The sequence below is a fragment of the Schistocerca serialis genome, chromosome 10 (assembly GCF_023864345.2).
Source record: "Schistocerca serialis cubense isolate TAMUIC-IGC-003099 chromosome 10, iqSchSeri2.2, whole genome shotgun sequence".
Lineage (NCBI taxonomy): Eukaryota > Metazoa > Arthropoda > Insecta > Orthoptera > Acrididae > Schistocerca > Schistocerca serialis.
Window position 1 is genome coordinate 226,849,540 of NC_064647.1, and position 26,504 is coordinate 226,876,043.

At 40.2% G+C, this 26,504-nt stretch overlaps 1 protein-coding gene across 2 annotated transcripts in view; it reads left to right on the top strand.

Annotated features, from left to right (window-relative positions):
* LOC126424913 (26S proteasome regulatory subunit 6B) overlaps positions 1–26,504 on the top strand; it is a 241,483-nt gene that overhangs the window by 47,590 nt on the left and 167,389 nt on the right. Inside the window, exon 8 of one of the 2 annotated variants that reach the window (XM_050087755.1) lies at positions 7,885–8,052. The exons of the other annotated variant lie outside the window; for it this stretch is intronic. Coding sequence (XP_049943712.1) covers positions 7,885–7,998 — 114 coding nt within the window. The 3' untranslated portion in view covers positions 7,999–8,052. Of the gene's footprint in view, positions 1–7,884; positions 8,053–26,504 lie in introns of those variants that run through there. 2 annotated transcript variants of the gene reach the window in all.

Here is a 26,504-nt window from a genome sequence, read left to right on the forward strand (position 1 = left end):
TGCTGTAAGTGCCACGGAAATGGAAAGGTTCATTGACCTCGCTTGTTGATGGTGACAGAGAATAGGGTGATGGAGTTGGTGGGACGTCGATAATCAATGGGTAAGCTGTCTCAACTAATTCACAGTTGTATAGGATTTGCACAGTACTTTTCTTACACTTCAAAAAGTGGTAAAGGCCAGAAAAGGAGGTTTTAGTGATGGTGGGCAGCGTCTGGGCGTAACATCAGAGGTTTTCTTAAAGTCCTTATGAATGAAAATGTTGGCTTTAATGTGGGAGGATGCCGCTGTAGGGTGAAACTTGGAGTTTTGACTTTTAAATTCCTGCAGTAGGAACAGCAGTTAGGATGTGGAGGATGATGATTGTGGGATGACAATGGTGCACCAGTCAGTTGCTGTTAAGGTATATCTGAATCTTTCAGATGGAGGGAGCAGGCCCATCAGGTCAATGTGGACATGTGAGAAACAGTGTGTCATTTCAGAAAATAGGACTACTGATTTATGAATGTGGCAGCCAACTTTGGCTGGTTAGTTAGCAAGCTAAACAGTTTAGTCCACTACTGAGAGCCCTTTTTTTCGTACCCCGACTAATGTACCTGTCCTAAATAAGCTTAAATGTGCTGTTAGATCTGGGATTTGCAAGCTGTGCACTGGATCAAACACATGCTTGTGAAAATCAGCAGCTACGAATAGCCTTGAAGGATACCTGCTGGCATTGCTTCACAGTGATTTTTTAGTCCTGTAGAGGTACTTTTTTAAGGTGGTTCCCAAATCTTCACTTGCCACAAGTTCTTGTAACTGCGTATCAGTGATTCTGCTGGAATGAATTTATGAAAAATCAGTATAAGTGAAATTGTGTTCAGCCTAAAAAAATAGTGGGCAACTCTGTTACGTGTCATTTTTACATGTCTCGAATGTAGTAAGCTGACTGATAAATTCTAATTACTGCAGGTAAAAGTATCCATGAGTCTTTTGAAGGCAAAAGTATTGGCTTTGTGGGTAGTGTATACTATGGAATGTCTCACTGGATGGCATCTTGTATCGTGATCAACTCCAAATCCTAAGCTCTCCACCTGGTCTGAGTGTAAGTCCATTAACGTTTTGATGGAGTGCCACAACAATGCCAGCCAACTTGGGTCTACTACAATCATAGCAACAGGACCCAGGTGTGCGAGAAGAAGCATCTTGCCTAAGCTGGTCTTTACCTGCATAAACGTGCACTGCATTTCCATAGTCCCTTACTTTCTGCAGTGACCAGTAGTGTTGTGGCCAGCCAAAGCTACTATCTGGGGTGCTTGCTTCACGGCTGCACCCACCGTGATACATAGATAAAAAATTGTATAGGCCTATTCCTGATAATCTTCTCTGCTGTTCGGGAAGCAGTGAGGTGGGGTGTGTCTTGTGTGCCATCAACATTCTTCTTAAGGGGGCAGAAGACTACTCCAAAAACTGGATGACCTAAGAATTGCATCGGTCAGTTCCAGAGAACACAGTTCTTTAATCTTGTCCCTTACTGTCAGTGTTTTCCATGTGTTCTTTTCTTTCCCGATTCTACAGAGAACGTCTTCATTCCTTACCTTGTCAGTCAACCTAATTTTTAACATTCTTGTGTAGCACAAGATCTCATTCTCTATTGTTCTGGTTGTCCCACGGTCCATGATCCACTATCGTACAATGCCGTGCTCTGAGTAGTTCGTTCTTGGTCTTCAACACTTATTGTTCCCTCTTGGTTCTTGTACATGTTGAATATTACTTGTCTTTCCCTATAACTTACCCCTATTTTTCTCAGAATTATGAAATCTAACACCGCTTTACATTGTTGAACACCTTTTTAGGTCGACAGATTCTGTGACACTGTCTTGCTTCCATCATCAGCTGCAGCATCAGAACTGCCCCTCTCGCACCTTTACCTTTCCTAAAGCCAAACTGATCGTCATCCAACAGATCCTCAATTTTCTTTTACATTCTTCTGTATATTATTCTTGTGAGAAAATTGGATACATGAGCTGTTAAGCTGACTGTGTGATAATTCTTTCACTTGTTACTCTAGGTATCTTCAGAATTCTGTGGATGTTGTTTTTCTGAAAGTGATTGTGTATCACAAATCTCATACATTATAAAACACCAACCTGAGTAGTCGTTCTGTTGCCATTTCCCCCCAATGATACTACAAATTCTGATGGAATGTCGGCTATCTTTTCTGCCTTATTTGATATCAGGTCTTCCAAAGCTCTTTTAAATTCTGACTAATACTGGATCCTCTGTCTTTCATATTGAATCCAGTTTCTTCTTCTATCATGTCATCAAACAAGTCCTCCCCTTCACAGAGGCCGTCAGTGGACTCTTTCCAATTGTCTGCTCTCTCCTCTGTGTTTAACAGTGGAATTCCGATTGCACTCTTAAGGCTACCACCCTTGCTTTTAATTTTACTGAAATTTGTTTTGACTTTTCGATATGCTGTCAGTCCTTCAGATGATTATTTTTTTTTCAATTCCTTCACACCTTTCTGGCAGCCATTTCGCCTTGGCTGCTCTGCATTTGCTATTTATTTATTTCTTAAGTGATTTATGCTGCTGTATTAATGTCTTTCCCTGGACACTTTAGCACTTCCTCCTTTTGTCAATTAATTGAGGTATTTCATATGTCACCTAAGGTTTCGTCGCAGTGAAGTGCCTTGTGTTAGTGTTCCTCTATCCAAAATTTGAGTGTCACTCTTAAAGATGTCTATTTTTCTACAACTGAACTTCCCGCTGCATCCACATCCATGGAGAATTTGAAACTCTTATGATCATTCTTCAGTGTTTTAGTATCCCACATCCTCCTACAGTTATTCTTTTGAACAGTTTTCTTAAACTTCAGTCTACTCTTCATCATTACTAAATTGTGATCTGTGTCTATATTCACTCCTAGACATGTGCATGGTTTTGGATTAAATACAATTCTTAAATTTCATCACATTTTGCTGCTGTTCTTGTAAAAAATAGTACACCGTACAGGTAAGTGAAACAGAAAGATAGTTCATTCAGCAAATTGTTGCCTGTACTGTGCTGCATTATTCAGATTAAAGGGCATTCTTAAATATTCAAACAGACTTAAAGACATCAATTTTCAGTACTTACTGCATTTCATCTCTTGAAACACTGTATGAGGCATAGTACGTTTCTGCATACAAAAGCATAATTCTGATTGCTGCAGTGAATATGGTGGGATTACTTCACAGCATTCAGACAATGCAAGCAACTACTGGAAGGTTTGCCACAGGATGGAAAATACCAAACCTAGAAGAAATGTGTGTCGTGTAGCTATTTGAATTTCTTGGAACCTGAGGTCACTGTTTGCACTGCATTTGGCATCGTGGTGCTTGTGTTTACTTTACTCGGGGTTCTGCCGTGAAAATATAAAATAGAAAATCTGATTGGGTTTTGAATTTTGGTGGTTTCAGTTACGGATAAGGCGGACTTCGTATTACTGATTGAGATAGTGCTGTAATTTGACCGTGCATGGCAGACCGGGTCGGCAACACTACAAAAAGCGGCTGTACGGAAATAGCATCAGAAACTAGTGGAAATTTACCTTATAATCTTGTTAGAAATGCAGTACTAATTACAATATAGTCTTCGTGGCTATCCTCCTAATTCCCTTGTAGGACGACCCGTCTTTCACTTTTCTCCGTCTGTTGAAAACTTCTTCAAGTTGTCGCTGTCATGATCAATTCACAAATTTGGTGATAACCACCTCAAATCACTATTGAAACAACCTCGCTTTGTAATATAATTTTAATTTCCACCCAAAAGCACATTCAGCACAGCGCGGAAAAATACACGTCTTTTGTATCGAGACAAGAAATCAAAATTATTTATAAAAATCAGTCGCTGGCACAGCGCTCTTCCACATGCGCGATCGTAAATTATATGTCTGCTTGTGTCTGTATGTGCGTGTGTATATGTGCGTGTGTGCGAGTGTATACCTGTCCTTTTTTCCCCCTAAGGTAAGTCTTTCCGCTTCCGGGATTGGAATGACTCCTTACCCTCTCCCTTAAAACCCACTTCCTTTCGTCTTCCCCTCTCCTTCCCTGTTTCCTGATGAGGCAACAGTTTGTTGCGAAAGCTTGAATTTTGTGTGTATGTTTGTGTGTCTATCGACCTGCCAGCGCTTTTGTTCGGTAAGTCACCTCATCTTTGTTTTTTTTTATATATATATATATATATATATATATATATATATATATATATATATATATATATATATATATATATATATATATATATATATAAATAAAACATTCCACATGGGAAAAATATATCTAAAAACAAAGATGATGTGACTTACCAAACGAAAGCGCTGGCACGTCGATAAACACAAACATACACACAAAATTCAAGCTTTCGCAACAAACTGTTGCCTCATCAGGAAAGAGGGAAGGAGAGGGAAAGACGAAAGGAAGTGGGTTTTAAGGGAGAGGGTAAGGAGTCATTCCAATCCCGGGAGCAGAAAGACTTACCTTAGGGGGAAAAAGGACGGGTATCCACTCGCACACACACACATATCCATCCACACATATACAGACACAAGCAGACATATTTAAAGACAAAGAGTTTGGGCAGAGATGTCAGTCGAGGCGGAAGTGCAGAGGCAAAGATGATGTTGAATGACAGGTGCGGTGTGAGTGGCGGCAACTTGAAATTAGCGGAGATTGAGGCCTGGTGGGTAACGAGAAGAAAGGATATATTGAAGAGCAAGTTCCCATCGCCGGATTTCGAATAGGTTGGTGTTGGTGGGAAGTATCCAGATAACCCGGACGGTGTAACACTGTGCCAAGATGTGCCGGCCATGCACCAAGGCATGTTTAGCCACAGGGTGATCCTCATTACCAACAAACACTGTCTGCCTGTGTCCATTCATGCGAATGGACAGTTTGTTGCTGGTCATTCCCACATAGAATGCATCACAGTGTAGGCAGGTCAGTTGGTAAATCACGTGGGTGCTTTCACATGTGGCTCTGCCTTTGATCGTGTACACCTTCCGGGTTACAGGACTGGAGTAGGTGGTGGTAGGAGGGTGCATGGAACAGGTTTTACACCAGGGGCGGTTACAAGGATAGGAGCCAGAGTGTAGGGAAGGTGGTTTGGGGATTTCATAGGGATGAACTAAGAGGTTACGAAGGTTAGGTGGTCGGCGGAAAGACACTCTTGGTGGAGTGGGGAGGATTTCATGAAGGATGGATCTCATTTCAGGGCAGGATTTGAGGAAGTCGTATCCCTGTTGGAGAGCCACATTCAGAGTCTGTCCAGTCCCGGAAAGTATCCTGTCACAAGTGGGGCACTTTTGTGGTTCTTCTGTGGGGGATTCTGGGTTTGAGGGGATGAGGAAGTGGCTCTGGTTATTTGCTTCTGTACCAGGTCGGAAGGGTAGTTGCGGGATGCGAAAGCTGTTGTCAGGTTGTTGGTGTAATGGTTCAGGGATTCCGGACTGGAGCAGATTCGTTTGCCACGAACACCTCGGCTGTAGGGAAGGGACCGTTTGATGTGGAATGGGTGGCAGCTGTCATAATGGAGGTACTGTTGCTTGTTGGTGGGTTTGATGTGGACGGACGTGTGAAGCTGGCCATTGGACAGGTGGAGGTCAATGTCAAGGAAAGTGGCATGGGATTTGGAGTAGGACCTGGTGAATCTGATGGAACCAAAGGAGTTGAGGTTGGAGAGGAAATTCTGGAGTTCTTCTTCACTGTGAGTCCAGATCATGAAGATGTCATCAATAAATCTGTACCAAACTTTGGGTTGGCAGGCCTGGGTAACCAAGAAGGCTTTCTCTAAGTGACCCATGAATAGGTTGGCGTACGAGGGGGCCATCCTGGTACCCATGGCTGTTCCCTTTAATTGTTGGTATGTCTGGCCTTCAAAAGTGAAAAAGTTGTGGGTCAGGATGAAGCTGGCTAAGGTGATGAGGAAAGAGGTTTTAGGTAGGGTGGCAGGTGATCGGCGTGAAAGGAAATGCTCCATCGCAGCGAGGCCCTGGACGTGCGGAATATTTGTGTATAAGGAAGTGGCATCAATGGTTACAAGGATGGTTTCCGGGGGTAACACATTGGGTAAGGATTCCAGGCGTTCGAGAAAGTGGTTGTTGTCTTTGATGAAGGATGGGAGACTGCATGTAATGGGTTGAAGGTGTTGATCTACGTAGGCAGAGATACGTTCTGTAGGGGCTTGGTAACCAGCTACAATGGGGCGGCCGGGATGATTGGGTTTGTGGGTTTTAGGAAGAAGTTAGAAGGTAGGGGTGCGGGGTGTCGGTGGGGTCAGGAGGTTGATGGAGTCAGGTGAAAGGTTTTGCAGGGGGCCTAAGGTTCTGAGGATTCCTTGAAGCTCCGCCTGGACATGGGGAATGGGGTTACCTTGGCAAACTTTGTATGTGGTGTTGCCTGAAAGCGGACGCAGTCCCTCAGCCACATACTCCCGACGATCAAGTACCACAGTCATGGAACCCTTGTCCGCCGGAAGAATGACGATGGATCGGTCAGCCTTCAGATCACGGATAGCCTGGGCTTCAGCAGTTGTGATGTTGGGAGTGGGATTCAGGTTTTTTTAAGGAGGATTGAGATGCAAGGCTGGAAGTCAGAAATTCCTGGAAGGTTTGGAGAGGGTGATTTTGAGGAAGAGGAGGTGGGTCCTGCTGCGGCGGAGGACGGAACTCTTCCAGGCAGGGTTCAATTTGGATGGTGTCTTGGGGAGTTGGATCATTAGGAGTAGGATTAGGATCATTTTTCTTCGTGGCAAAGTGATATTTCCGTTTTACACTCGTACTCTCTGCTGTTGTGTTCCTTTTATAACTGCGAGTATCATTCATCAGTAAGAATGCATAGGGATGTATGTCACACTTGATATTTAACACCAAATAACTCAGAATAGCTGGTTAAGAATACAGTTTATTTACAATTTAGAAGCATTTAAACAGTATTGATGCATGCCTAGAACATGAGTGGTCATGAGTAGTACCAAAGTCTAACTGAAATTTATCTTTTTGTGTAAATGGCAGTCTACTGTGTCAGCAAAGAAAACACACTCCACTCAAAGCATTTGTGTAGCTTCTACTCCTACAAGTGCATTTTTTTATTGTAGGTCATTATAATCTGAGGTTATAACATAGACTGACTCATATTGTGCAGCACCTTTAAACAGTTCACTTATTGAGTTGAAGAATACACATACAAAATTATGTGTACAGTGGCTATGTAATGGCAAAAATGCCTGAGCTGGGCTTAACAAATATTTTTCACTAACCTTTCCTTCAAATTTCCCTCTTCTGAATGTTTTGTACCTGATTTCAAAAAATTTGCATTGAGTATTGACTTTTAAAGGTTATCGACATTGTAAGTGTACGTCATAAATTTCTTTCATGAGCAATACAAGAAATTGTAAACTTGTTGCACCAAAACATCATATCATTAATATTTTTGTTAAGCCTTAGTGATAGATGTTGTATCTTGCAAGTTTAACTGTTGACCGTCATGTCATTACATTTTTAGTTTTTATTAAAGCCTTTCTCTTTCCAGTAGCAGTAAACTTACAGATTAAGTTGCAATGTCTAGTGGAATAGTAACCTGTTTTTGAACAGTTCTTAAAATACATTGTTAAATGTGTGCAGCCATGTTTCCTCAGTCACTGCTTAAATTATGTTTATCATGTAGGTGAGAATACATAATGCCTTTTGCAGCAGTCAGTTGCAAAAGACAGATAATATTTACTCTTACCTATAAAATAGAGGTGAGTTGTGTAATATATTAGAGATTGGTAAGTTCATTTATAGACCTACAAAAATTGCTAAAAATTGGAAGTTTAAAGCATTTGGTTGGAGCAGCTGCACATTTTTCATGTGTGTTTTTTGTTTCAGGCTGGAATGCATGCAGTACGTGAGAACCGTTATATAGTACTTACGAAGGATTTCGAAAAGGGATACAAAAATAATATAAAGAAAGATGAATCAGAACATGAATTCTACAAATAAACTGTTTCTAATTTTATACTGTTTACTAATAAATTATGTTTTGTGTTCAGTTTATTGGAGTATTTTGTATGATTGGTATTTGAATTGGAAGTGTTTCTTTTTTCTGATTTAATGGTGAATACCTCCATAACTTTCCAGTTCTATGACAAATGAAATCATTTTGTTAGAGAATAAAACTACTGTGGTGTATTAAAGAAACCATTGAAAATGTGATAGGAACACATTACATTAAGAGCAGTGTTACACATATCACTGTTCGAATGTTGTGAGGTGACCTACCTGTGAGCCTTTATTATCACGTTTTCCACATTTATTGTCACTAGCAGCAGTACAATGACCGGTTTCAAGACTGTTTACAATTGGGTGCTCTGACAGTCCTACGAAACAGTAGGACAGTGGCATCTCACTCCACTTTTCCGTACAAAGTCTAACCAAATAATGTTGCAACATTGGTTTCAGTATTTTCAGGCAGTGAACTGATAACTATAACAATTTATCACAAGTCCTTAATGTTTTAATTAATTACGGGTGTCATTTGGTCCTGAAAATATAAGGCAATGGAAGTATAGTGATAAAAGCTGGGATCTAAGAAGTACAGTGCTAAATGTGCAATAGAAACTTTGAGTGTGTCAAAACTTCAACGTTAACCATCTATTAAGTTAATTAGTTTAAGGAAAATTGAATACATTATTGTTAAGTATGAGTGCCATTCTTTTTAGGGAATGGTGTCAGTATGTCAAACCGACATATTAGCTCACTCGAAATGAGCTATTGCATACTATAATAATAAGTTTGGTTCTTCATACAGTGAAATCACCTTTTTACACTTTTCAGCAGACTGACCCAAAATGTAAACTATAGGAAATGCAATAAGTGAAAATGAATAAATTACTCTTAGCGTCATTCTTTTTATATTGTTCAAAATATGAAATTAAAAACATTTAAATATTGCCTATTTCAGAAAATGTGAAACAATTGTTTTTGTTTCTTTCTAACAGCAATTAGATCTACTCTCTTGTGAAACCACATTAATAAGATATTTGTTTTCTAATGTGGGATTTATTGTTGATAATCATTATAAAATCATGGTAAATAAGACTCGTAACACACTAAAGCTGGCAATCTTCATATACAGAGAACAACAGCCATGAAATATACAGCTTGTTGCCTACAAGGTCGTCAATAAGTTCAGGAACATCCAGGGTGAGAAGAGGGCTGAAATTCTCATGCTGCAGAGAGCATCTTGAGTAGGAATGTTTACATCTGACATCAGGTCATACTGACCTAAGACTGTGAACCTAGTACAGATTACTGTATTTCAAGCAGAACAATAATAATTTGTGAAAACCCTTTATAGAGATGGCCTACTTCAAAGGTGGTGTTTATTTGTATAAATGATTGAAATTAAATTCAAGCTGTTGCAATACAATGCAGTGAACAGAAGGAAGGTTGCTACTATAGTTATTGTTGTCAGATTGTATTTTCATACTTCTCACCCTTCCAAATACTGTGAACAGATTATATGGGCAGCCAAGACCCAACATGCTGACAATGAAATTCTTGTTAAAAGTGCTAACACTATTTTAGATAATCAGTAAGTTTGCCTATAGCATAAGTTTTCTGCTTTTTCCCAAGGCTGACTTTTAGCAGGAATATAATGCACCTTTTGCACAAATCTATATGAAAATCAGTGTTAAATGTCGTGATAACATCAATGAAATCTTGAAACGTGGGAAAAGTTGTACCGTGGAATTCTTAATGACAGGAAAGCATTGTATTGAGAGAATAGGACTTCTGTTAGAACCAATAAAAATTAACATAAAATGTGGGAACATAAAAACAGGGTTTTACTGTACCTTTTAATTACCTTGTTTCTGATAAATTAGATGCATTATTGGGATCAGCACATGGAAATTAATATTCTGAATGATGAATCTATGTGAGACAGTCTGATAAATGTTTCTGTAGATTCGGGTACATGCTATGTAAGTACCATGAAAATTGAAAAATGAGTAAAGAAAAAAAATATTAATAGGAGTGCAGTAATAGCATGTGTAGTAGTTCCAACTTGCTATGTTAAAATGTTACAAACTCCTAGCTTATTACCCGGAATTGCCAAATTACAAATTTAACCCATTTCTGAGAGTGTATATTATATTTATCTCAGAGATTCTAATGGTTCTAAACTCAGGTTGAAATGTCAGAAGAGTCACCATTCAGCCTAGTGAGGTCAAGAAATATGACTGGCATTAATGTTTGTTATTTTCAAATTAATTTTATGTGTGTCAACCTTTGCTGCAACCCCCCACCCCCCCACCCTCCCACCACCACCACCACCACTACTACTACTACTACTACTACTACTACTACTACTACTACTACTACCACCACCACCACCCCCCCCCCCCCCCCCCCCCCCACACACACACACACACACACTTTAAAGAATTGATAATTTGTTAGACAAGAACATGTGACATTGGTGATATTTTGAGTGTAATTGGCATTGAAAAATGAGTATGGTGTTTTTTAAAGTGGTTAAATGCAGTTTTAGTCCCAGGAAGTGTAGATACAGATTTAGCTTTATTTGACTACATAAGATTAGGTACAGTTGATCCTTACTTCAGGCAGTAAAGGGTGGGGGAAGAGCTTGATATGAGTTAATTAGGTTATTCAGCAGTACAATGATAAAGTGGAAAGGAACACACTGATACTTAAATTTGAGGCATAACATGGAGACAGCTAAACTATGTATCACCAAGTGTATTATAAGCTGGTGATTGGAGTGAGGGCGATGGGATGATAGATTTGTAAATAATGACAGCAGTACACTATGGTGATGTATTTACAACAGTAAACATTCATGGCAAATTTAAAGTTTCTGCTAGGCCAGTACCTTTCAGTGACATTACTCTTACCAGAGCATGCTTCACCGTCCAACCTAAAGCTTTAACCAATTGCTACTTGCTGCTGCCTCTTTCAGTCTTAACGAAGGTTATCCTTCAAATATTTTCATTGTAAAGGTGAATAAATGATCCTTATGTGACATAGTTGAAAAGGATATTTCCTGTGATAGACCAGGGTCCCAGTCTGGCTCACATTTTAAGTACAAGTAGCAAAAGAAACACTGTTACAGAATATCAGTATGGACTTTCAAAATAGCAGACTGACAAATGACCTTTTACTTACTTTGAGACAACTCTTGGAGGAATCCAGTCATTTATTACTGATGCAGTGCAGGTACCTGGGGAATGCAACTGGTCCAATTGCTGGAGGTGACAGTAAATGTGTATTAACACAAGAAATATGTACACTAGTTATTATTGTTCTGCTAACATTGATTCCCCACAGATAGAGTAGCAGCATTGTACCTTCTCTTCATTGATGTACCTTGTGCTCACACAAAGCTTCAATGGAAGACAGTTGCCTGAATGACTGGTATGCAATCGTTTTGTTTCCACTTGTTTATTGCCAATTCCAGCAAGTGAGCAAGTTGCATTACAGTGTGGTATACTCTGTTCATCAGAAGAATAAACGTCATGTAAACATTACACCATGTATTCTTCTGCATTTGCTGTAAAGTCATTGGATTTTGTTTCATATGGAGCAGAAGCCAAGCTTGTCCCAAGTACATCAAATACAATAATGAGGATACATTTCATTCTGCGCATTAAGCGATGATACGGAGTCAACGGCTTTACCAGTGCATTTAACTTGGACAGCATTGACCAGGCAAATAATCCAGCTAACCTGAAGTGATATGAACAGTTGCCATAAAGACATAAAAAGAGATGAGCAGAGAACAATGTAGTTTCAAATGTCATTTAATTTTGAAACAGAAGGAAATAATATTTGGCAGAACTCCCACATAAACTACTTAGATTACCAGGTGGAAAACATAACATGCTCTCGATCTTAGCTAATGTAGTAGTGAAATAAAAAATGAGACTGACAGAAAATACCTGAGTTTAACAAGGGTAATTTTGTGGATGAGCAATGTGTGGTGTGAAAGTGCACTGTGGAGATTTCCCATATAGTTAAATAATAAAGTCACTGAACATATTACAGTCAGTTGTCTGCTAATATATGAACACTTTCCATATCTGTCTCCGAGGAATACCTTTCAATACTGCTACATTGAGAATGAGATGCTCGGCAGCAGAATCCAAAACCACCACAAAAAATCCAAATTTTCCTCCTCTTTTACGACTGCTGTTCTGCATTTCACCATCGTTCGGCAGTAACATGTCACAGAGCTTCATGCATTAGCTCAAGTACATCTGGCATCTTCCGTATCTTGTTATTTCTTGTGAAAAATCCCTTCACCTGGCTCCAGATCAATTTTGTTGGGTTCAGATTGCAGTGGTGCAGTGACAATTGTAAAAATGCAGCATTTGTAATGTGTGGCCGACATCGTGAAAATGATTGTTTTCCACATTTCTATGATGCTTTATCACTCTGGTTCATACCTACAAAACATGGACATATCCAAATAAAGAATGTGATTTTTCTTCCCCCCCCCCTCCCCCCCCCCCAAAAACTTTGAGTTATGTTGTCTTAACATAAACCACTTTTTATAAAATATTAAACAATGGAAAATCCAGGATGGACTGCAACAATGTTATGAAAATGATTGTTGCTTCTCACCATATAGCAGAGATGCTTAGTTGCTGATAGGCACAACAAAAAGACTGTCACAATATATATTATTGCCAGCCAGAGTGGCTGAGCGGTTCTAAGCACTTCAGTCTGGAACCGTGCGACCGCTACGGTTGCAGGTTCAAATCCTGCCTCGGGCATGGATGTGTGTGATGTCCTTAGGTTAGTTAGGTTTAAGTAGTTCTAGGGGACTGATGACCTCAGATGTTAAGTCCCATAGTGCTCAGAGCCATTTGAATATATAATATTTATAATTTGCATGAAAACCAGAATTTTGAGTGCAATATGTAATTAAAAACAAGACGACGTGCACTGATCATGAAAAATGGTGGTTAAGTATGATTTAACATATATTTGATGAAATTCATATTAAATGGTTTAGGTACTGAAACCAAATAGGAAATTAAAAAAAGTACCTTATGGTCCTTAATGAGATTTGAAACACTGCCCCACAGAATATTCAATTTACTATCTTTGACACTATCTATTACACTAACGCATATAATTTTGTGTCTTAAATTGCATTCAGTAATCTTTGTTTCTTGAAAAACTTCAAAGCTGATTTTCTGTATAATCTTGTGAAAAACATTAAGAACAACTTGTTTTTCCCCCATTATGTTTTTGAACAACCCTTGAGGAGAGAAAATTTATTCCATGCATGTGTTTCATTACAAAGTAGGAAGCAGTGTCATCCATTTTACCAATATGTATTGACAGTGAGAAAATCGGAGCACAAGTAGTGTGTACATGATGTTTCTAAATAGTTACGTAGCTAAAGTATGATTAAGAAAAAATGTTGGTGGCTGTTAATACATCAAAATGTCTTAAAAGTTTTGTACACGGACATAGAAATACAATACCTAATACAGATTAGATTAGATTAGATTAATACTAGTTCCATGGATCATGAATACGATATTTCGTAATGATGTGGAACGAGTCGAATTTTTCAATACATGACATAATTAGGTTAATTTAACAACATACTTAAATTGATATAACAACTTTATTTTTTTGTGTTTTTTTTTTTGTTTTTCTTTATTTTTTATTTTTATTTTTTTTATTTTTTTTAATATTTTTGTTTTTTTTTCTTAATTTATATCTAAAAATTCCTCTATGAAGTAGAAGGAGTTGTCATTCAGAAATTCTTTTAATTTCTTCTTAAATACTTGTTGGTTATCTGTCAGACTTTTGATACTATTTGGTAAGTGACCAAAGACTTTAGTGCCAGTATAATTCACCCCTTTCTGTGCCAAAGTTAGATTTAATCTTGAATAGTGAAGATCGTCCTTTCTCCTAGTATTGTAGTTATGCACACTGCTATTACTTTTGAATTGGGTTTGGTTGTTAATAACAAATTTCATAAGAGAGTATATATACTGAGAAGCTACTGTGAATATCCCTAGATCCTTAAATAAATGTCTGCAGGATGATCTTGGGTGGACTCCAGCTATTATTCTGATTACACGCTTTTGTGCAATAAATACTTTATTTCTCAGTGATGAATTACCCCAAAATATGATGCCATATGAAAGCAATGAGTGAAAATAGGCGTAGTAAGCTAATTTACTAAGATGTTTATCACCAAAATTTGCAATGACCCTTATTGCATAAGTAGCTGAACTCAAACGTTTCAGCAGATCATCAATGTGTTTCTTCCAATTTAATCTCTCATCAATGGACATACCTAAAAATTTGGAATATTCTACCTTAGCTATATGCTTCTGATTAAGGTCTATATTTATTAATGGCGTCATACCATTCACTGTACGGAACTGTATGTACTGTGTCTTATCAAAATTCAGTGAGAGTCCATTTACAAGGAACCACTTAGTAATTTTCTGAAAGACAGTATTGACAATTTCATCAGTTAATTCTTGTTTCTCAGGTGTGATTACTATACTTGTATCATCAGCAAAGAGAACTAACTTTGCCTCTTCATGAATATAGAATGGCAAGTCATTAATATATAATAAGAACAACAAAGGACCCAAGACTGACCCTTGTGGAACCCCATTCTTGATAGTTCCCCAGTTTGAGGAATGTGCTGATCTTTGCATGTTACGAGAACTACTTATTTCAACTTTCTGCACTCTTCCAGTTAGGTATGAATTAAACCATTTGTGCACTGTCCCACTCATGCCACAATACTTGAGCTTGTGTAGCAGAATTTCATGATTTACACAATCAAAAGCCTTTGAGAGATCACAAAAAATCCCAATGGGTGATGTTCGGTTATTCAGATCATTCAAAATTTGACTGGTGAAAGCATATATGGCATTTTCTGTTGAAAAACCTTTCTGGAAACCAAACTGACATTTTGTTAGTACTTCATTTTTACAGATATGTGAAGCTACTCTTGAATACATTACTTTCTCAAAAATTTTGGATAAAGCTGTTAGAAGGGAGATTGGATCTACTTTCTAGAACAGTACAACAACAGTCTACATGATCTATGGCTGCTGACCAGCAGTTGCTTTTGTGTTTGTTTACATCAGACTTATGATGATGATGAACACAGTACAGTAGAGGAGAGTCGTCAGTAATATCTTTCTAATAACAACGTATTTACACGAATGGTACACAGTGATATGTTTTTGAACAAGTCATGAGGAGAGGAAGTGGATTACCGAATAACAGAAATAGGGTGCTGCTTAAAAAAGATATACATTTGTAAAAAAGCAAACATAAAAATAACCAATGTTTGGAAACATAATGTAATTGAATAGATAAAAAAAATCTTCTTACCAAGCGGCACCAGGAGAACATAAATATAAAAGTTATTTCTTATGCGTGTTTTCAGAGCCAGTGGCTCCTCCTCCTGGCAGAAGTGTTGAAGGGGAAGGAAGAGGGATGAAGGAAAAGGACTGGTGAGGTTTAAGAATAGGGGTCGAGTTCAGAAAAGTCACCCAGAATCCCAGGTCAGGGAGACTTATCGGACATTATGAGAAGTAAAAACTTCCCTTCTCATCCCATCCAATAAGTCTTCCCTGATCTGGTGTTCCAGGATCAAATACTTGGAAATCAGTTAATACATTGTACGTAAGTTACTGAATTTAATAATGCTGTAATGAAGGTTCTTGAAGATATCAGTATCTGCAGAAAAGAATTGGTGGTTGAAGTTGTTGAACATATACCTAACTCTGAGTTATCTGCATCATCGAGTTGATTGCTGCTGTTGCTGTAGAAAACAGAAAGAAGTTCAAATCCTGGTCTAACATGACAGTCCTAACTGGACAAAATGCTCACATTACTTTTTTTAGTTTCAATGTAATGTTTTGAAGTCATTCAAGCAGTGAAACAATCTGTAATACAGTTGAACTAAATTGGCACAGAGGTCACCTGGAAAGATTGAGCAAAACTGGGATGCAACAGAGGACCTGCAGTGGCCTTATATACGTTTTGCTGCGATGTCGGTGATTATTAAAACAGACAATTAATGAAATACAATGAATTTTGGCACATATTAGAATGGAAAATAAAATCGCAATAAGCGGTACATGAATCTTGCTACGCAACAGTCTCATTCACAATTAAAATGATCGGATATGTAAATATAACAATACATACAGTACTCCATTTTACTGGATTACATGAAAGGTATCAAATATAATTTTTTCTTAGTATGTTTCCTAGCTTCAGTAAAAATGACCTTCATCTCAGTAATAACAATCTTTATAAAAACAGTCTTTAAGTTCGTTAAAGTAGTTAGTTTACATTATGTGCTGTTATTCCCATTAATTACAGTAATTACATTTCAGAGACAGGATAATGCTTTGCAGTTAAATAATAAGACCCATATTTTAATGAAATTCTGTTTTTGTTTAATAACAGCAGATTTAAAATATATAACATAGACTTATTGTATTCCGATTTTAGGTAAATAGTGACGTTTGAAACATTGCTACCAATTACAGTGTCTACTTGTTGAGGCATAAGGAATACTTTGTACAGCTTTATTTCATCAGAACAGTTCCCAAAGTGTAGTATTACTTACATTTCTCATATTTGGCTATGCTTAGGGTTGCAGTTACCATGTTATTAGCTTTTCGGTTAATTAATGTGAATGAGAGTCCGGTGTGACGAAACTTAAAAGAAAAGGATAGGTCCTAGCTGTTACATTTCACTGTACATTGATCAAGATAAACATGACACAGGATGATGACTGCTGCAGATAAACTCCGATGCATCTATATATCGCCTACTCATACAATATAACAACATTCCAGTTGTCTAAGGAGGCATACTTAGCTCCCTCTTTCTTAGATATAAACCTAGTGCTGCTGCTGCTGCTGCTGCTGCTAGGATCGCAGTGGGCTCTTTGATTAATGCATTGTACAGTAAGAAATGATAGGTTCCACTTTTATCACATGGTTGGAGTAATACCTGTGAGACTGCAGGATTGCAGTGTGGTGAATTATGTGTCGCTTGCGTTGTCCTGAAGACAACAGTTAGCTTGTAATATATGTAGTGAACAGCAGCTCATTAGCTGCATAATTGTTAACGTAGCATCTGACAGTGGGAAGTCTAGGTTGGAATATTAGCAATATTGTGAAAGGACACACACACACACAAAACTGCTACCTCCCACAACTCCGGTCAGAGGCAGAGGCCATATGCTGCTTTTGTAGATGTGTGTGTGCATTTCTCTTTTCTGAAGAAGGCTTTGGTTAGAAGCTTATATGTAACAGTTATTTTATTGTACCTGTCTCCAACTCAATGTATCATCTTTACAGCAGTCTATACGTTTCATAATATTATTAAAGTAGGATCTGGAATTCTTATTAAGGTCATATTTATTCTGTATATTCCTCCACTGCAGTAACACAGTAACATTTTCATTGCTTATTTACTATTAGGGAAGAACATCGTGTGTACCAACATTACTGATGAGCCATCATTTGCGGCAGTTACCTGACACAAATGTGCTGATAATGGTATAGCTTAGTCTCATACCTTGACAGAATACCGACATGTTTAGAAACATTTTCTACCTTGTGAGGAAAATCTGCAATGGTAAGCACACTGGAGAAAAAATTACTCACCCCCAGGGTCATGATGCTATGTGTAACAGCACCTGTAGCACTGATAGTGGAAGAGTATCCATAAGTGTCCTCAGGTTCAGCATACCCAGCTGGGGCCACCCATGGGTGATCCTTCTGACATGTTGATTGATACACTTCACTCGCCGATCCCAGGCATCTTCTATGGAATTAGGATCTCGTGATTTAGTGGGCCAGTTGAGGTACAACAGGAAACCAGATTGTTGCAAATCAGGTACACGTACTGAGGTGACAAGTCGTGGGATACCTCCTAATGTTGTGTCAGACTTCCTTTTGAGTAGCATAGTTCAGCAACCGAGTGTACAGGGGCTCAACCATTAGAAGTCATCTGTAGAAATACTGAGCCATGCTGCCTCTATAGGCATCCATAATTGCGAAAGTGTTACCAGTGCAGGATGTGCACAAACTAACCTCTCAGTTACATCCCATAAATATTCAATGGAGTTCATAGCAGGTGGTCTGGGCAGCTAAATCATTTGCTCAAATTGTCCAGAATGCTCTTCAAACCAGTCACGAACAATTGTGGTCCGGTGACATGGCGCAGTGTCATTCATAAAAATTGCATCATTGTTTGGCAACATGTCATCCATGAACGGCTGCAAGTGGTCTCCAAGCAGCAAACATCCAGAGGACCCAGTCCATTCCATGTAATCACAGCCCACACCATTGTGGAGCCACCACCAGCTTGCTCAGTGCCTTGTTGGCAACCTGGGTCCATGGCTTCATGGGGTCTGCACCACACTCAAACCCTACTATTAGATCTTACCAACTGAAATCTGTTAATTCCCATTGTGAAGCCATTATCATCTCGGAAACCTTTTCACATGAATCATCTGAGTACAAATGACAGCTCCACCAATGCACCACCCTTATATACACTCCTGGAAATTGAAATAAGAACACCGTGAATTCATTGTCCCAGGAAGGGGAAACTTTATTGACACATTCCTGGGGTCAGATACATCACATGATCACACTGACAGAACCACAGGCACATAGACACAGGCAACAGAGCATGCACAATGTCGGCACTAGTACAGTGTATATCCACCTTTCGCAGCAATGCAGGCTGCTATTCTCCCATGGAGACGATCGTAGAGATGCTGGATGTAGTCCTGTGGAACGGCTTGCCATGCCATTTCCACCTGGCGCCTCAGTTAGACCAGCGTTCGTGCTGGACGTGCAGACCGCGTGAGACGATGCTTCATCCAGTCCCAAACATGCTCAATGGGGGACAGATCCGGAGATCTTGCTGGCCAGGGTAGTTGACTTACACCTTCTAAAGCACGTTGGGTGGCACGGGATACATGCAGACGTGCATTGTCCTGTTGGAACAGCAAGTTCCCTTGCCGGTCTAGGAATGGTAGAACAATGGGTTCGATGACGGTTTGGATGTACCGTGCACTATTCAGTGTCCCCTCGACGATCACCAGTGGTGTACGGCCAGTGTAGGAGATCGCTCCCCACACCATGATGCCGGGTGTTGACCCTGTGTGCCTCGGTCGTATGCAGTCCTGATTGTGGCGCTCACCTGCATGGCGCCAAACACGCATACGACCATCATTGGCACCAAGGCAGAAGCGACTCTCATCGCTGAAGACGACACGTCTCCATTCGTCCCTCCATTCACGCCTGTCGCGACACCACTGGAGGCGGGCTGCACGATGTTGAGGCGTGAGCGGAAGACGGCCTAACGGTGTGCGGGACCGTAGCCCAGCTTCATGGAGACGGTTGCGAATGGTCCTTGCCGATACCCCAGGAGCAACAGTGTCCCTAATTTGCTGGGAAGTGGCGGTGCGGTCCCCTATGGCACTGCGTAGGATCCTACGGTCTTGGCGTGCATCCGTGCGTCGCTGCGGTCCGGTCCCAGGTCGACAGGCACGTGCACCTTCCGCCGACCATGGCGACAACATCGATGTACTGTGGAGACCTCACGCCCCACGTGTTGAGCAATTCGGCGGTACGTCCACCCGGCCTCCCGCATGCCCACTATACGCCCTCGCTCAAAGTCCGTCAACTGCACATACGGTTCACGTCCACGCTGTCGCGGCATGCTACCAGTGTTAAAGACTGCGATGGAGCTCCGTATGCCACGGCAAACTGGCTGACACTGACGGCGGTGGTGCACAAATGCGGCGCAGCTAGCGCCATTCGACGGCCAACACCGCGGTTCCTGGTGTGTCCGCTGTGCCGTGCGTGTGATCATTGCTTGTACAGCCCTCTCGCAGTGTCCGGAGCAAGTATGGTGGGTCTGACACACCGGTGTCAATGTGTTCTTTTTTCCATTTCCAGGAGTGTCCTTTGTGTACACGATACTACTACTGTTTGTATATATGCATATCACTATCCCATGCCTTTTGTCACATCAGTGTATGCTTGCAGCCTGGAGGACATGGTCGTTGTCATCTTGGAAGACAGGAGTACCCACAGCATTTGCAGAACAAGGGCATAGAAGGCAGGTCTACACTTGTTCTCAAAGAATGTTGAAATGGACATCCTTATTCCTTGCACAGTAATCTAAATGAGTGTGTCAAAGTCAAAGTATGCAAATACGATTTAAACATCAAATAACCACCTGCTAGCTGAACTATAACCTCCACACAGTATACGTTAAAGGCCTCATTGTGTCACTAGTGCACTCGATGTCTTTCATCTTTTGCAAAGAGGTGAACTGGTATCTTGTCGGACCACACTACCCGCCCCCACTCAGGTGCTGCTCAGTTTCTTTTGGTTTTGCCCTACTGAAGATGTGCAGCTGAATGTGAGACTGTGAGCTATGATTTTTAGTGAGATACCATTGTATGCTATGCCCTTCAGTGTTCACTTCGAAACTGGTTAAGATGGAAGATGTGTTCACTGACAGCAGCAATTCCAGTCAGTGTTGACCTTTTCAAGGCTGTTTGTAATGTTGTATGGCTGCAAGCAGCACATTATTCCTTGTAGACACATTGAACAGTCTGTGTTGATTTCTTTTACTCTTAAGGTAGCTTCATTCATCATGCTAAATCATTTGTCACATCAACCCATTTTATAGCACTGATGCCATACAACCATCAGGCCGATACGCACCGCTCCACTGACACGATTTGTGTCAGTATCAGAGAGTGACTTGACTTCCTGGTACAAGTTTACCTATTCTACATTGGTTTAAAGTGACCATTGTGCTGTTTTAAGGAGCTGTTTAACATTTTTGAGCTTACCTTCTATAACTGCAGGCCTCTGCAAATAACTATTGTACCTACATGTCCCAAAAAAAAAAAAACTGAGAATTTCATTGTAATAATCAGAAAACTATACATAAGTCCTAATATCCTCTGTCACCATCAAAGTAGTCACCTCAGGCATGTATGCCATGATCCCATTGTGGTTCCCATTTTTGGAAGGACTCATGGAAGTCTGCAGGATGAAGGGTGTTAAGGACCCACTGCAATTCCACTTGGAAGTCTTCCATCAAGTCAAAACGTTTGCTGTTTCAATGCAATTTTCATGTTTGGGAACACGTAGAAGTCTCACAGGGCAACATCTGGCAAGTAGGGAGGGTGAGGGATTGTTTCCATATTGCTTTTGGCCAGGAATTCCTTCAGAACGAGCAAGGTCTGTGTGGGTGTGTTGTTAGGGTGCACGAACCAGTCTTCCTTTTTCCACAACTGTGGTCATTTATGCTGAACTTTTCCCCTGTTACCTCAAAACCTCCCAGTAAAACTGCCCACAGTTTGTCTTACCAGTTGGAACAATTAGGCACAACTCCCTGAATGAATGTCGAAAAAAATGATCAGCATTGATTTGATGTTCCTGTGAATTTGTCCAAGATGGAATTTTCCAATGTAATGAATGCTGCTTCATTTCAGGGTCATAGCCATAGACCCAAGATTTATCACCTGTTATGACTCTGGATAAGAAATTGGAACACTCTCAAACCCTTTGTTGCAGTTCATTGCATGTCACTCCTGTGATTTCATTGGTTGATGCTGACAAGGTTCATTGGTTGATGCTGACAAGGTAAGGGACAAACATGCAATTCATCTCATGTTCAGTTTGGCTAGAATTTGTTGACGTGTAACGTGTGACAGCCCAAGTCTGTTACAAACATCATGAATTGTCTGCCTTCAATCTTTGTAAATCATGTCATGCACTTTCATGATCATTTCCAGTGTTGTGCATGTTGACGTTCGACCAGATTAGCGCATCTGAGACTCTCGCAAATAAAGCTTTCAGCCATTAAGGCCTTCGTCAGCAATAGATGACACACGCACACACACACACACACACACACACACACACACGAATGCAGTCTCAGGCAACTGAAACCACACTGCCACTGTGTGTGTGTGTGTGTGTGTGTGTGTGTGTGTGTGTGTGTGTGGTCTAATGTTGACGAAGGCCTTAATGGCCAAAAGCTTTATTTGTGATAATCTTTTTGTTGTGTCTATCTGCAACTCAGCATCTCCTCTATATGGTGAGTAGCGCCTTTCCTTTTCATAATATTGTTGTTCCCGTGAACCATGGACCTTGCCGTTGGTGGGGAGGCTTGCGTGCCTCAGCGATACAGATAGCCGTACCATAGGTACAACTACGATGGAGGGGTATCTGCTGAGAGGCCAGACAAACGTGTGGTTCCTGAAGAGGGGCAGCAGCCTTTTCAGTAGTTGCAGGGGCAACAGTCTGGATGATTGACTGATCTGGCCTTGTAACACTAACCAAAACGGCCTTGCTGTGCTGGTACTGCGAACGGCTGAAAGCAAGGGGAAACTAAAGCCCTAATTTTTCCTAAGGGCATGTAGCTTTACCGTATGGTTAAATGATGATGGCGTCCTCTTGGGTAAAATATTCCGGAGGTAAAGTAGTCCCCCATTCGGATCTCCGGGTGGGGACTACTCAAGAGGATGTCGTTATCAGGAGAAAGAAAACCGGCGTTCTACGGATCGGAGCATGGAATGTCAGATCCCTTAATCGGGCAGGTAGGTTAGAAAATTTAAAAATGGAAATGGATAGGTTAAGGTAAGATATAGTGGGTGTTAGTGAAGTTCGGTGGGAGGAGAAACAAGACATCTGGTCAGGTGACTACAGGGTTATAAACACAAAATCAAATAGGGGTAATGCAGGAGTAGGTTTAATAATGAATAGGAAAATAGGAATGCGGCTAAGCTACTACAAACAGCATATTGAACGCATGATTGTGGCCAAGATAGGTATGAAGCCCACACCTAATACAGTAGTACAAGTTTATATGCCAACTAACTCTGCAGATGACGAAGAAATTGAAGAAATGTATGATGAAATAAAAGAAATTATTCAGATAGTGACGGGAGACGAAAATTTAATAGTCGTGGGTGACTGATATTCAGCAGTAAGAAAAGGGAGAGAAGGAAACATAGTAGACGAATATGGATTGGGGGTAAGAAAGGAAAGAGGAAGCCACCTGATAGAATTCTGCAAAGAGCATAACTTAATCATAGCCAACACTTGGTTCAAGAATCATAAAAGAAGGTTGTATACATGGAAGAAGCCTGGAGATACTGACAGGTTTCAGATAGATTATATAATGGTAAGACAGAGATTTAGGAACCAGGTTTTAAATTGTAAAACATATCCAGGGGCAGATGTGGAAGCTGACCACAATCTATTGGTTATGAACTAGATTAAAACTGAAGGAACTGAAAAAGGTGAGAATTTAAGGAGATGGGACCTGGATAAACTGACTAAGCCAGAGGTTGTTCAGAATTTCAGGGAGAGCATAAGGGAACAATTGACAGGAATGGGGGAAAGAAGCACAGTAGAAGTACAATGGGTAGCTTTGAGGGACTAAGTAGCGAAGGCAGCAGAGCATCAAGTAGGTAAAAAGACGAGGGCTAGTAGAAATTCTTGGGTAACAGAAGAAATATTGAAATTAATTGATGAAAGGAGAAAATATAAAAATGCAGTAAATGAAGCAGGTAAAAAGGAGTACAAACTTCTCAAAAATGAGATCGACAGGAAGTGCAAAATGGCTAAGCAGGGATGGCTAGAGGACAAATGTAAGGATGTTGACCATATCTCACTAGGGGTAAGATAGATACTGCCTACAGGAAAATTAAAGAGAGCTTTGGAGAAAAGAGAACCACTTGTATGAATAGCAAGAGCTCAGATGAAAAACGATTGACAGGAATGGGGGAAAGAAATACAGTAGAAGAAGAATGGGTAGCTCTGAGGTATGAAATAGTGAAGGCGGCAGAGGATCAAGTAGGTAAAAAGACGAAGGCTAGTAGAAATCCTTGTGTAACAGAAGATATACTGAATTTAATCGATGAAAGGAGAAAATATAAAACTGCAGTAAAAGAGGCAGCCAAAAAGGAATACAAACACCTCAAACATGAGATCGACAAGCAGTGCAAAATGGCTAAGCAGGGATGGCTAGAGGACAAATGTAATAATGTAGAGGCATATCTCACTAGGGGTAAGGAAGATAACTGCCTACAGGAAAATTAGAGAGACCTTTGGAGAAAGGAGATCCACTTGCATGAATATCAAGAGCTTTGATGGAAAACCAGTTCTAAGCAAAGAAGGGAAAGTAAAAAGGTGGAAGGAGTGTATAGAGGGTCTATACAAGTGCAATGTACTTGAGGACAATATTATGGAAATGGAAGAGGATGCAGATGAAATGGGAGATATGATACTGTGTGAAGAGTTTGACAGAGCACTGAAAGACCTGAGTCGAAACAAGGCCCCGGGAGTAGACAACATTCCATTAGAACTACTGACAGCCTTGGGAGGGCCAGTTCTGACAAAACTCTACCATCTGGTGGGCAAAATGTATGAGACAGGCGAAATACCCTAAGACTTCAAGAAGAATATAATAATTCCAATCCCAACGAAAGCAGGTGTTGACAGACGTGAAAATTACCGAACTATCAGTTTAATAAGTCACGGCTGCAAAATACTGACATGAATTCTTTACAGACAAATGGAAAAACCAGTAGAAGCCGACCTCGGGGAAGATCAGTTTGGATTCTGTTCTGCACTGTTTTCTGATAGAACAACTGGTAATGATGTAATGCTGGGAGTTGGTTTCTAAGACTCCGCCAACGCTGTTTTGAATAGGACATTTCCAATGATGTTGTTGTTGTTGTTGTTGTGGTCTTCAGTCCTGAGACTGGTTTGATGCAGCTCTCCATGCTACTCTATCCTGTGCAAGCTTTTTCATCTCCCAGTACCTACTGCAACCTACATCCTTCTGAATCTGCTTAGTGTATTCATCTCGTGGTCTCCCTCTACAATTTTTACCCTCCACGCTGCCCTCCGATACTAAATTGGTGATCCCTTGATGCCTCAGAACATGCCCTACCAACCGATCCCTTCTTCTGGTCAAGTTGTGCCACAAACTTCTCTTCTCCCCAATCCTATTCAATACTTCCTCATTAGTTACATGATCTACCCATCTAATCTTCAGCATTCTTCTGTAGCACCACATTTCGAAAGCTTCTATTCTCTTCTTGTCTAAACTATTTATCGTCCATGTTTCACTTCCATACATGGCTACACTCCATACGAATACTTTCAGAAATGACTTCCTGACACTTAAATCAATACTGGATGTTAACAAATTTCTCTTCTTCAGAAACGCTTTCCTTGCCATTGCCAGTCTACATTTTATATCCTCTCTACTTCGACCATCATCAGTTATTTTGCTCCCCAAATAGCAAAACTCCTTTACTACTTTAAGTGCCTCATTTCCTAATCTAATTCCCTCAGCATCACCCGACTTAATTAGACTACATTCCATTATCCTTGTTTTGCTTTTGTTGATGTTCATCTTATATCCTCCTTTCAAGACACTGTCCATTCCATTCAACTGTTCTTCCAAGTCCTTTGCTGTCTCTGACAGAATTACAATGTCATCGGCGAACCTCAAAGTTTTTATTTCTTCTCCATGAATTTTAATACCTACTCCGAATTTTTCTTTTGTTTCCTTTACTGCTTGCTCAATATACAGATTGAACAACATCGGGGAGAGGCTACAACCCTGTCTTACTCCCTTCCCAACCACTGCTTCCCTTTCATGTCCCTCGACTCTTATAACTGCCATCTGGTTTCTGTACAAATTGTAAATAGCCTTTCGCTCCCTGTATTTTACCCCTGCCACCTTTAGAATTTGAAAGAGAGTATTCCAGTCAACATTGTCAAAAGCTTTCTCTAAGTCTACAAATGCTAGAAACGTAGGTTTGCCTTTCCTTAATCTTTCTTCTAAGATAAGTCGTAAGGTCAGTATTGCCTCACGTGTTCCAGTGTTTCTACAGAATCCAAACTGATCTTCCCCGAGGTTGGCTTCTACTAGTTTTTCCATTCGTCTGTAAAGAATATTTCCAATGATGTGCTTCACATATGTTTGTGTTGTCGGGGGAAATTTTTCTCATTTCATTGGCGACGAATTCTCCATACATTCTCCACTCATCTATGTTGTTAACAGTTTTTAAAATCTGGTAAGCTTCCTCAGCTTGAGCATCACTCTCCATTTCCTGAGCTGTTCTTTTCTTGGGTTTAGTAATAATTAGTAACATCAACAAAAGCGAATTGGGTATAATGGAATGTAGTCGAATTAAGTCAGGTGATGCTGAGGGTATTAGATTAGGAAATGAGACACTTAAAGTAGTTAAGGAGTTTTGCTATTTGGGGAGCAAAATAACTGATGATGGTCGCAGTAAAGAGGGTATAAAATGTAGACTGGCAATCACAAGTAAAGCATTTCTGAAGAAGAGAAATTGTTAACATCGAGTATAGATTTAAGTGTCAGGAAGTCGTTTCTCAGAG